Source organism: Artemia franciscana, chromosome 10 (assembly GCF_032884065.1).
Source record: "Artemia franciscana chromosome 10, ASM3288406v1, whole genome shotgun sequence".
In the NCBI taxonomy this organism is placed as follows: Eukaryota; Metazoa; Arthropoda; class Branchiopoda; order Anostraca; family Artemiidae; genus Artemia; species Artemia franciscana.
The window spans coordinates 49,730,691-49,743,691 of record NC_088872.1 but is presented as its reverse complement, the minus strand read 5'-3'; the positions used below and the strand labels follow the sequence as shown (position 1 = coordinate 49,743,691).

General features: G+C 35.3%; 1 protein-coding gene across 1 annotated transcript in view; it reads right to left on the bottom strand.

Moving 5' to 3' along the window:
- Positions 1-12,609, bottom strand: part of LOC136032313 (trypsin-1-like) — a 75,720-nt gene extending 63,111 nt beyond the window's left edge. The window contains exon 1 of the mRNA XM_065712612.1: positions 12,483-12,609. Within this exon, the coding sequence (XP_065568684.1) occupies positions 12,483-12,576 (94 nt within the window). The 5' untranslated portion in view covers positions 12,577-12,609. The remainder of the gene's footprint in view (positions 1-12,482) is intronic.
- Positions 12,610-13,001: the final 392 nt, after the last annotated feature.

The window sequence follows — 13,001 nt, the reverse complement described above, 5'->3', positions numbered from 1 at the left end:
AGGGTACCATATGGTAGAAATGTAAAAAAATTGAGTGTGCTAATCATGCATGCAAATGGTTGAAAAACAGACTATATAAGAAGCAGCATGACAATGCCGAATGCAGAATATTTCTTAGTGCCGCAATAATAAAGAAAATGTGTGATTTTTCCAGAAATGCAATTGCATGTCCCACCACAGAGAAGAAAAGCGTAAAGGATCTCATCAGTGCGCTGAAGGTAATTCCTCTGCATTTTTTTCGCGGCGACCATAGATTTGTCCCACACGCTGCTCGTTCTCCAGCAGGTTAATCCTGAATACGCCCCTAGCAACATCTTTCTCAGCCATGTGTATTCAGCCTTTGATACGCTGACCAGAAGGGCTCGTCTACTGATAGGGAATAACACGAGCAACCTGGCAGAATATTTTATGAGCATAGTTGTCAGGCTTATAGGTGGCAAAAACATCATGGTTAGCCAAAGTGCGAAAGGTCACTCAGCTCGCCTTGAAATATTTTGAAGAACTGTAGGATCTACACCAAGTAGGCAGTTGAAAAAACTTGCGCAGCAGTGGGCCATCACTGCTGCTTGACGTAAACAACTGTGTGCTAGAAAGCACCTTTTCACTAATACTTCCAAAAAACTCCCTTCAAAAGAAATCAGGGAGCAGACAAAAACTACGGCTCGAGCGCAACCGCTCCGGAGCTTGATTGCAGAGCGCTCGAAATTGCAAAAACAGATTTTTTGACCCGTCTCCAACGTACTGCAACGGGAATCCTCAGTATCGAAAACCCCCTAGGCTTCAGGGAAATTCTATCGATAATAACTGGATAGAATACAGAAAAAACAGAATTACCGCTTCCGTAGCTGGTGCTGTTTGTAAAAGGCGGGTGAAGACTGTGGGTTCATTAGTTCGGCAGCTGCTGTATCCCAGAAGCCGCCAAACAAAGGCAATGGAGCATGGTCATATGTATGAGCCTGTAGCTATTGCAGCTTTTGCAAAGAAAACGGGTTGTATTGTGAACTCTGCTGGGCTTTTCATTCACAAGGAATATGGGTTTTTAGGGGCCAGTCCGGACGGGATAGCAATTTTTCCTTCGGGTGAGAAGGCTCTTTTGGAGGTAAAGTGCCCTTTGACAGCAAAAGGGCTTACATTGGAAGAGTGGATAGCGCTTAAAAAAAATACTTGTCTTGAAAAGAAAGTTAATAGTGAAATAAAGCTGAAAAGAACACATGACTACTATTACCAAATTCAAATACAATTGGAATGTTCTGACATTGATTTTGTATACTTTGTAATATTTTTAGGGGAAGATAAATTATATTATGAAAAGATTGGTCGTGACCGAGAATTCTGGTCTAACAAAATGCTGCCAAATCTACAAATATTGTATTTTGAGGCACTGTTACCAGTGCCTCAGTCGTCCTCAAAGACATAGTTATAAGGTTTTTCGACTATGATGAATAAAATTGCTATCTCAGAATTTTGATCCGGTGACTGTGGGAAAATAATTAGCGTGGGAGGGGGCCTAGGTGCCCTCCAATTTTTTTGGGTCACTTAAAAGGGGTACTATATACTTCATTTTTTATATATAATTCACTTATATATAACTTCATTTCCGTTGGAATGAGCCCGCTCGCAAGATTCTGGGACAACTGGTTCGATAAGATCACCCTGGAAAAAAAATCCACATTTTTGCAGATAGGAGCTTGAAACTTCCACGGCAATGTTCTCTGATATGCTGAATCGGATGGTGTAATTTTTTTTTATTACTTTTAGCGGGTGTTTCCCTCTATTTTCTAAATAAGGCAATTTTTCTTAGGCTCGTAATTTTAGATGGGTAAAACTGTTATATTTAAAATCAGCATTAAAATGTGATTCTGTTGATGTAGCTATTGGTATCAAAATTCCGTTTTTTAGAGTTTTGGTTACTATTGAGCCGGGTAGCTCCTTTTTACAGTTCGTTACCATGAACTGTTTGATATAATGAAGTAAATTGGTCACTTCGCTACGAGCAATTATTTAAATTTTATTTTTGTAAATAGGTCTGCATGAAGTAAAAACCCGAAAGCATGTGCTTTTTATTTGTAATTTCCACAATTTAATTCCACACACTGGCAAATAATGATGACCAGACCACAGGCACGCACGCAGGGGAGGGATTCACCCACCTCAACTTTGTAAAATGCTTTATTTTCTCAGCGAAATGTTTAATTTTCCCGTGTTTTCCTGGTGTTTCTTTCGCAAGAGTTGAACCCCCCTCCTCCCAAAAGAATTCTCGAATAATATTTTGTCTAATTTTCTCCTCGAATAATAGTTCTTTTGCAAATAAATATTCCTATTTACTTGCCAAATTACGAAGAATAACAATGCAATAATCGTAATTTTCAGTGAGAAACCCCTTGAGTTTAATGACGGCAGTGAAATCTGATAACCTTGAGTGCTTATCTGATTTGCCGCATATGAAAAAGAACCGAATAGGGAGTATAATGTCTGGACTTCCGTGAGGCCTTATTGCACATGTGTACATTCAGCTCAGCTAACTTACGACACGGGTCAGACAAGCTATATTTTTTCATCAAATAGGAGTTGCGGGTCCACGGAGGAACTCGCAACAGAAACTTAGCTTGAAGAAAACACGCTTCATCCTAAGATGGTCAGATTCACTAAATATAGGGTAAACGGTTCTAAATACAGAATATGTGGCAGGACGACACTATTGTAAATCTTCGCAAGATGGGCTCTATTCAAATGAAACTGAGAACTAACAATTGTACCATATGCACAACGGATTTTAGTTTCCATACTTTCTAGCATCAATTGCCTAGCTTTTTTCAGATATTTTCCAATAGGAAGGCCAAGATAATTCAACTTGACACAAGGCTTTACTTCTGCACCATTCAGATCTATAGATATATAATCTGATCAAGTCGCATCTAATTCATTAAAAATCAAAACATCACATTTTCCAGCATTTAGGGAAAGTCCAATATCACTGTAGTTTTTACATATCTCTAAAAAAACATTTTTCTAGTCCACTGGTAGTCCTACTAATATTAAAAATGTCGTCTGCATAACATAATATCGACAAATCCGTACCTTTTTATATACAGCAGGAAGAAAGTTGGCACTGAGCTAGAAGCGTTGCATTATTATAAATCGTGGGAGAAGTAATCGCACCCTGCTTAACCCCGATATGAATTGGTATATCATCAGTCAGCAAATTGCTTCCAGGTATACATATTTTTGCTTTCATATGGCGGTACATGCATAAAAGAGGTCTAACCAAGCCTAGCGAAACACCCCGGTTCAAAAGCTCATTCATTGCTTCGGGATGCAACAACGAATCGAATGCTTTACTAACATCATATGCTCCAAGCGCTAGAGTACCACCAGATTTATCTGCATCGATCAACAAATTGCACAGACATTTTAGAGCTTGGAAGCAACCAAGCTTAGGCTGGAAGCCAAACTGGTGAGGAGGCATATAACAGAAAGAACATAGGTTATTAATTATAAGTAATTAAAACGCCTTAGCAAAAACGCTTGAAACAGTTATAGGTCGATACGATGAGCTTTCAGATGAATCCTTCCCTTTTTTGAGAATAGGTGAAATAAGACCACCACAAAAAGAAACTGGAACTATACCGCAGCAAAAAACCATTTTCTACAACAAAGAATGATGAAACATAAGCTTATCAGACCTATTTTGTAAATGAAGGGCGCATATGCCATCATAACCCATAGACTGTCGTTTGTTAAGCTTTCGTATAACATCACGTAATTCACTAGAACTTACTACAAAGGTACCCGGTCCAGGAGTACGTAAGCGATTATTTCATTCCGTTTCAAATTTCTTGAGAGTGTTAACGTTGGGTTCGGTGAACTGACTTTTGAAATATGAATGCCACTGGTTCTCACTAATTGTAATTTTGCTTTCCCGAGTTTTATTATTTGCCGAACGAGTTTTCCATAACTTATTGGGGTTATTCGCGATCGATTCCGCAATTGCAACACTTTGGCCAACCCGGTGAGCTTTGAGCTCCTTCTGAAAGTACCGCTTAGTAAGTAACCATGAAGTATTTACAACTCCGTTTCTAGGTTTATCACAATCATTCCAAAGACGTAACAAAAATTTCGAAGAATGACAAGCGGATTTGAGGCTCTCGTTACTGGACCATCAAAATTTTTCGGTTCCAGATCAACACATTCTCATTGGGTCAGCGAATTTCTCGGCATTTTTTAGAGCGTGGGTAATCTGCGCACAATGAAAGTTCAGTTCAATACGAATGTCAGACTTGTCCATCTCAGGTTGCCGTTGGAGCAGTTGAAACGGAACTCGGATTTTATCTAGCATGAAGTCACACTCCCCTTGGAAGATACCCTTATCAATCTTGTCCCAAGATTTAACACGTAACAATTTTGATTTCCTTTTGAAAAATTCAGAAGAGGGAGTATCTCGGACGGGGATCGACAGGAACAAAGGGATATGGTCACTATACGAAATTGTTTTTATTTGTCTTACTTTCTCTTTGCAAACTCAATTTTGCATGTGATTTTTTCAGGGGAATTATCCGGGGGCTATTTCCAGCATATTTGGGTTTCAAGGGAAAAATTCCACGGATGGGTGATTTTCTGGAGCGATCAGAAAAACGATTAGAAATTAAAATCTCTTTCAAATGAATTTTTCATGCTAAATCCTCCGCAAGAAATTTTAAGTCGAGGAATTTTACGTGGTAGTAAATTGTCACGGAGTTTCTGGTGAAGGGAGGGAATTTTTCATGGAGGGTGATCGAGATCTATTGGCATTATTTGATAAACGATCACAAATTAAATTTAAAAAATAAGTTTTTTCAACTGAAAGTAAAGAGCAATATTAAAACTCAAAACGAACAGATATTATTCCGTATACACAGGGGTTGTCCCTCTCCTCAGTACGTTGCTCTTTACCCTAAAGTTTAACTGTTTGTTCAAATTTCTAAAGAACAGCTTCTGAAAACCATGGGCCTTTCCATTACAGTAGAAAGTCCTTTTAAAAATGCTAAGAACTTTAGTGTAAAGAGCAAGGTATTGAGCAGAAGGGGAAACCATTCATAAAGGGAATTATTTCTACTCATCTTTGGTTTTAATGTTGCTCCTTACTTTCAGTTGAAAAAACTTGTTTTTAAAGTTAATTTATCTGAAGGTTCAATGAGAGCTGGGATGTTTTGGCATTAAAATGCACCCTTTGAGGCATCCCCCTGTGAAACAATCAAAGAACTTTATTGTAGAAGTTTAAATGCCTTTTAAAGCTTATAGATAGGATTTTTTGTTGGGGAACCTACGGATATTTTTCTCAAGGGAGTTTTCAGAAGGGGGAAGGATTGTCCGGGAGAATTTTCAGTGAGGAGAAAATTTTTGAGAAAAACTTTATGTCAGAAGGAATTAAATTGTACGGCAAGATTTTTCAATGGAAAAATGCGAATAATTTCAACAAGGGTGCTGCAAAGTGACACCTCCGTTATTATTGAATGTTTTTGGTTTAAACCCTTTATTGACATGAAGTGATTTATTTAACAATGCAGTGGTCTATTATTAATAAAGGGTGGTAGATTGTTATGTAGGGAGGGGATTAAGATACCAAAAGGAATATGTTTCAGTGAACTAATTTTCTAACCCTCAGATGAAAGCTAAACGAGTTTTTGAGACTTTTTGTATAATTTTTTTTATTTCTCACCTATATTTTCACTGTATGCCTTTATTATAGGTCCTGGAAAGGGGGGTTAGTAGTCTCTTAGCATTGGCTGCTTAAACTTTAATTTTTTTTCGATGAGCCCTCTCCCTAGCTTGTAGGTCCCTTGGATTGGTGTGATTACCCCTGAGAAATACTTAGGTCATTAAAACTTACTCATTTTGTTATACTACCACCCCCTATACAAAGATCTATCCCCCCCCTCCTTAACAATAAATCACTCAATTATCACTTCGGTTAAAGAAAGCATTAAAATAAACGCCAGATATACTTCTATGCAATAAGAAGGTAGGTCACCTTGTAGCCTCAACGCCTCACTCTTTACGCTAAAGTTTGACTCTTTCTCTTAACTCTATTTTTAAACAGTAAGAAACTTTAGCGTAAAGAGCGGGGCGTTGAGGAGGAAAAGCCCCTTTCATATATGGAGTAATTTCTGTTCGTTTTAAGTTTTAATGTTTCTCCTTACTTTCATTTAAAAAAAAGTTTTTTTATTTAATTTCTGGATGTTTTTGAATTAATGCATGTTTTGATCTTGGCTTTCCATACATAAATAATTAAAACAAAATTTGCATATTAATTAATTGCAATTAATCGGAAGATTTTGAGAAAAATGGAGCGAGGGAGGAGGCCTAGTTGCCCTCCAATTTTTGATTACTTAAAAAAGCAACTAGAACTCTTAATTTTTTACAAAAACGTTTTCATTGGTAAAAAATATATGCAACTTCCGCATTAATTTACGTAACGAACTTCTATATTCGTATGTTTTTATTGCGTGTATGAGGGGGTTCAAGCCTCGACGATACCTCGCTCTTTACCCTAAAGCTTAAATTTTGTCCCAATTCCTTAAGAATGAGCTCTGAATCACAAAGGCCATAGAATAAATAGTTGAAATTACTAAAAATACTTTAGCGTAAAGAGTGAGGCATAACGAAAAGGTAAGCCCCTCATATGCGTAATAATTTTTTTTCGTTTTAAGTTTTAATGCTGCTCCTTACTTTCAGTAGAAAAAAGTTTTATATTTATTTTTTCATTGTTTTTTCAAATAATGCTAGAAAATCCTGCACCCCCTTCATTGAAATTCTCTTCCCGCCTGACAATTTTCTCCATGGAAATATTCTCCCACATAACTCCTCTCCCCCTCAAATCTCCCCCTAAACTAAAAAAATCCCCCTGAAAACGTCTGTAAACTTCCCAGTAACCATTACTATATGTAAACACAGGTCAAAGTTTGTAACTTTCAGCCCCTCCCACAGGGACTTCGGGGTGGGGGGGGGGGGGTAATTCGTCCCTAAAGACATAGTTATTAGGTTATTCGACTATGGTGAATAAAATGGCTATCTCAGAATTTTTATCCGGTGACTTTTAGGAAAGAATGAGCATGGTAGGGGGCCTATGTGCCCTCCAATTTTTTGGTCACTTAAAAAGGGCACTAGAACTTTTAATTTCCGTTAAAATGACCCCTCTCGTGACATTCTAGGACCACTCAATCGATACGATCACCCCTGGAAAAAAAAATAAAAAAATAAACACGCATCCGTGATCTGTCTTCTGGCAAAATGTGCGAAATTCCACATTTTTGCAGATAGGAGCTTGAAACTTCTACAATAAGGTTCTTTGATAGGCTGAATCTGATGGTGTGATTTTCGTTAAGATTGTATGACTTTTAAGGGGTGTTTTCTCCTATTTTCTAAAATGAGGCAAATTTTGTCAGGCTCGTAACTTTTGATGGATATAACTGATCTTGATGAAACTTATATATTTAAAATCAGCATTAAAATTCAATTTTTTTGATGTAACTATTGGTCCATTTTTTAGAGTTTCGGTTACTATTGAGCATGGTCGCTCCTTACTACAGTTCGTTACCACGAACTGTTAGATTGATCTCTGCTTTTGGTCACTTAAAAAGGGCACGAGCAAATTTAATTTCATTCGAATGGGCTATTACATATCTCTCTGTGATATTCTGGTCACCCGTTACCCCTGCTAGAAGAAAATCGAAAGGAAAAACAAAAACAAAAAACAAAAAACAAAAAACAAAAAACAAACGAAAGACAGATCAGTGCTACCCGTGCAAAAAAGGGATTTTATTGTTGTTTATAGTGGGGGAGTGTAATTTCCCTGTACAAGGTTTTAAACCATGCTGATTCCAATGGTACATTTTTTTTGATCTGACGTCTTTACCGAGGGGTTTTAGAGTTTCGTTCGAAATCACCATATATTTTTTTCACAACAAGCTTTTATCAAACAGTTCGTGGTAACAAACTGTAGCAAGGAACGACCCATCTCAATAGTAACCAAAACGCTAAAAAACGGATTTTTGATACCAATAGTTACATCAAAAGAATCATGTTTTAATGCTGATTTTAAATATATAAGTTTCATCAGGTTTATTCATACCCATAAAATGCTACGAGCCTGAGAAAATTTGCCTTATTTTAGGAAATACGAGAAAACACCCCCTAAAAGTCAGAAAATCTTAACAAAATTCACACCATTGCATTCAGCGTATCAGAGAATCCCACTGTAGAAGTTTCAAGCTCCTTTTTACAAAAATGTGGATATTGGTATTTCACGGGTGCGTTTGTTTTTTTTTGTTTTTTTTTTTGTTCGCATATGGAGGGTTCACTTCCTCGTAATGCCTCGCTCTTTACGCTAAAGAATTTTAAGTAATTTCAACTATTTATTATGGCCTTTTTGATTCAGGGGTCATTCTTAAGGAATTGGGTATTCTTACAAAATTTAAGCTTTAGTGTAAAGAGCAAGGTATCGACGAGGGGGTGAACCCCTTCCTATACGTAATAAAAACATACGAATATAGAAGTTAGTTATGTAAGCTAATTCGTAAGTTACGTATATTTTTTACTAATGAAAACGTTCGTAAAAAATTAAAAGTTCTAGTTGCCTTTTTAAGTAATCTAAAAATTGAAGGGCAACTAGGCCTCCTCCCAGGCTCCTTTTTTTCTCCAAATCTTCTGATTAAAACTATGAGAAGGCCATTTAGCCAAAAAAAATTAATATGCGAATTTCGTTTTAATTATTTATGTGCGGTTAGCCAAAATCAAAACATGTATTAATTCAAAAACTTTCAGAAATTAGATAAAAAAAAAAGTTTTCAACTGAGTTTAAAAAAAAAAAATTTTCAACTGAAAGTAAGGAGCAACATTAAAACTTAAAACGAACAGAAATTACTCCGTATATGCAAGCGGCTTTTCCTCCTCAACGCCCCGCTCTTTGCGCTAAAGTTTTTTACTGTTTTAAAAAGTAGGGTTACGAGAAAGAGTCAAACTTTAGAATATAGAGCGGGGCGTTATTTACGATATATACAATGTGGAATATTTACACTGTTATTACAAAAGTAAAGAATAACCCTAAAACAAGCAGAATTTATTCGGTATAAGAGTGAGACTTCCCCTCCTCCTCCTTGCCTCCAAATCATGGTCGCAGAAACCTCGGAGGGGGATCATTATATCAGAAATTGAGAGCTCTTGTCTTTTTTGTAAGGCGAAAGTGATTGGAGACCAGTCAACCACAAGGAGTATTTTCTGGGAGGGGGGTGGTGGTAAACGCCTAGATCTATATCTGTGTATATGCTGGTACTGTTTAAAAAGGACGATTTAATATTATTTACTTGGTAAATTTATCATTAATATTAAAGTATTAACTAATTAAAGTTTGCATTACAAAAAATGAAGTTTTTCTATTTAATATGTTTTTAAACGCAATTTACATGTATATATATATATATATATATATATATATATATATATATATATATATATATATATATATATATATATATATATATATATATATATATATATATATATATATATATATATATATATTGTTTTAGCTGAAAATGCTGTTTTTCTATAGGTTGATCCCACCCGCTATTCTGATTGCTATTTGAAACCCTCTCAAACAGTACGTGGTAACGAACTGTAGTAAGGAGTGACCCGGCTCAATAGTAAACGAAACTCTAAAAAACTATATTTTTGATGCTAAAAGATACACAAAAAGAATCGAATTCTCACGCTGATTCTAAATATATAAGTTTCAATTAATTTAGTCTTTGTCATCAATAGTTACGAGCCTTATTTTGGAAAATAGGGGAAAACATCCCCTAAAAGTGATAGAATCTTAACGAAAATCACAACATCGCATTTGGCGTATCAGAAAACCCTATAGCAAAAATTTCAAGCTTCCTATTTAGTGGAATTTTGTATTCTTTGCCAGAAGACAAATCACGGGTGCGTGTTTATTTGTTTGTTTGTTTGTTTGTTGTTGTTTTTTTTTTCCAGGGGTCATCGTATCGACCAAGTGGTCCTAGAGTATCGCAAGAGGGCTCATTCTTACGGAAATGAAAAGTTCTAGTGCCCTTTTTAAGTGATCAAAAAATTGGAGGACACCTAGGCCCCCTCCCATGCTCATTTTTTTCCAAAAGTCAACGGATTAAAATTGTGAGATATCCTTTTTTGTTCCATATAGTCGAAAACCATAATAACTATGCCTTTGGGAATGATTTACTCCCCCACAATCCCTGGGGGAGGGGCTGCAAGTTACAAACTTTGACCAGTGTTTACATATAGTAATAGTTATTGGGAAGTGTACAGACGTTTTCAGGGGGATTTTTTTAGTTCGGGGGTGGGGTTGATGGAAGGGGGCTATGTGGCAGGATTTTTCCTTGGAGGAATATGTCATGGGGGAAGAGAAATTCAATAAAAAGGGCGCAGGATTTCTAGTATTACTATAAAAAAAAACAATGAAAAAATAAACATGAAAAGTTTTTTTCAATTGAAAGTAAGGAATAGCATTGAAATTTAAAACGAACAGAGATTATTGCGCATATGAGGGGTTCTAAAAATACTTTAGCATAAAGAGCGAGGTATTTAGGAGGAGATAAATACCTTGCTCTTTATGCTAAAGTATTTTTAGTAATTTCAACTATTTATTCTACGGCCTTTTTGATTCAGGGGTCATTCTTAAAGAATTGGGACAAAACTTACGATTTAGTGTAAAGAGCGAGGTATTAACGAGGGTACAAACCCCCTCGTATACATAATAAAAATATAAGAATATAAAAGTTTGTTACGTAAGTTAATTCTTAAGTTACGCATATTTTTTACAAATTAAAAGTTCTAGTAGCCTTTTTAAGTAAAAAGTAATTTTTTAAAAATTAAAAGTTCTAGTAGCCTTTTTAAGTAACCGAAAAATTGGAAGGAAGCAAGGCCTCCTTCCCCACCCCTTATTTCTCAAAATCGTCTGATCAATACTAAGAGAAAGCCATTTAGCCAAAAAAAAAATTAATATACAAATTTCATTTCAATAATTTATGTGCGGAGAGCCAAGATCAAACATGCATTAATTCAAAAACGTTAAGAAATTAAATAAAAAAAATAGTTTTTTTTAACTGAAAGTAAGGAGCGACATTAAAACTTAAAACGAACAGAAATTACTCCGTATATGAAATGGGTTGTCCCCTCGGCAATCCCTCGCTCTTTACGCTAAAGTTTGACTCTTTGTCACAATTTTACTTTTTAAAACAATTAAAAGCTTTAGCGTAAAGAGCGAGGCGTTGAGGAGGGGACAACCCATTTCATATACGGAGTAATTTCTGTTCGTCTTAAGTTTTAATGTCGCTCCTTACTTTCAGTTAAAAAAACTATTTTTTTTATTTATTCAATTTAAAAGGTTTGTGATTCCCTTTGGCTTAAACTGGAACGTGACATCCACATGGTTGCAAGCATTGGCGATAAAAAGATTTTTCAAATGACATTTAGAATTTGCGCGGGAAAGTTGAAAGATTCTTCTTAAAGAACGTATAGTAACTACCTACAACACTATTGTTCCCATTTACAACTGGAATAGGCAATCGTTGCAGCTGCAAGTTTTAAGCAATAATGCAGATTTTAATTTCACCCTGGACGCCTCTTAACGCGCAAGAGGATTTAATTTCTATGAAATTTTTTTCAGCAAAGTTCCTCAATTTAAGGCTTTATTCACAGATTTACTTTTGGTGCAAAAATACTTATTAAATTTTGTTATTATTACCTAACTAATCTTGTTTCTTTTTCTCTCCATTTTATAAGCTGGAAAAACTAACTCATACTCTAATCCTACTTATGTGTTTTTTGTTGTGTTTTTTAACATTTTTGTGGTGTTTGTTATTGTTAACAGATTTTGTTCAGTTTTGGTCCCTGAAAACACCAACGGACATTTATCTTTACAAACATTCAGATTTTGAAAAAAAAGAGGCAACTACGGTTTTGAAATTATACTATAATGCGAGCTGGATAATCATACACACGGCTAAAAGTTCAAGATGACAACCTAGGATTTATTTTCAGGGGCTGACATTTAGCAAAATTTACCAGGGGCAATTTTTTGGCAGCCATAACCCTCTCTCTTTTCCATTAGTTAGTCTTGGAAACGTTCGTCACATTTTTAACTTTATAGACGAGTTAAACAGGGGGCCAAAATAGCAGAAAAACCCGTTCAAAGGTTTTTTTCTAGTTTTGCGTTAAACTTTTTTTTAAATGTTATGCATTGATTTTTATTTACATTTGTAGACTGGAAAAGGCCAGAATAATAATAACTTAATTATATACGTTTAAAGCAATTTTGCAAAAGATTAACAGTTTTTAACTTTCTTTTTACAATTAAAATATGTAAATTTGTAAAATATTAATTTGGTTTAGGTTGGTTAGGTTTGGAAACCAGAGCAATAAGATTTAGGCTGAAATAAATGATCATTTGGTACACTTATACCTACCATAAACTAATAGTATCAAACACAAACAAGGTATAATTATGACCCTCATCATGACACTAAAATTTAATTGGAATATAGAACACGTTTTTATCATCAAGCTATGATTATGGAATCAATATTTTTAAACTTGGGAATTACTTTGAGATACAATGTTCAAGGAAATCGCGTTATTTGCTTATATACCTGTCAATTATAAAAAGCATTTGCTGGCGATAGAATGCCACGGAGAATCAACATGTGTTATCTTCTCAAACACAGATATCATCAAGGCTTATCATTTCTTCCTTTACATCTTTCATTTATTCAATTCCAAGGAAAAATCTCATTTTACAAAGCTCAAAAAGTAAAGTTCATTGGTTAATTTAAGCCATTGTTTATTTATTTGAAAATAATGTGCACGGGAGCTGCATCAATTCACGAAAATTTAACAGGAGCAATATTCATTTTTAAGCCATTGTTAATTCAAGCCATTTATTATTTATTAGGTTGATTTAAGCCATTGTTATTTCATTTGAAGAC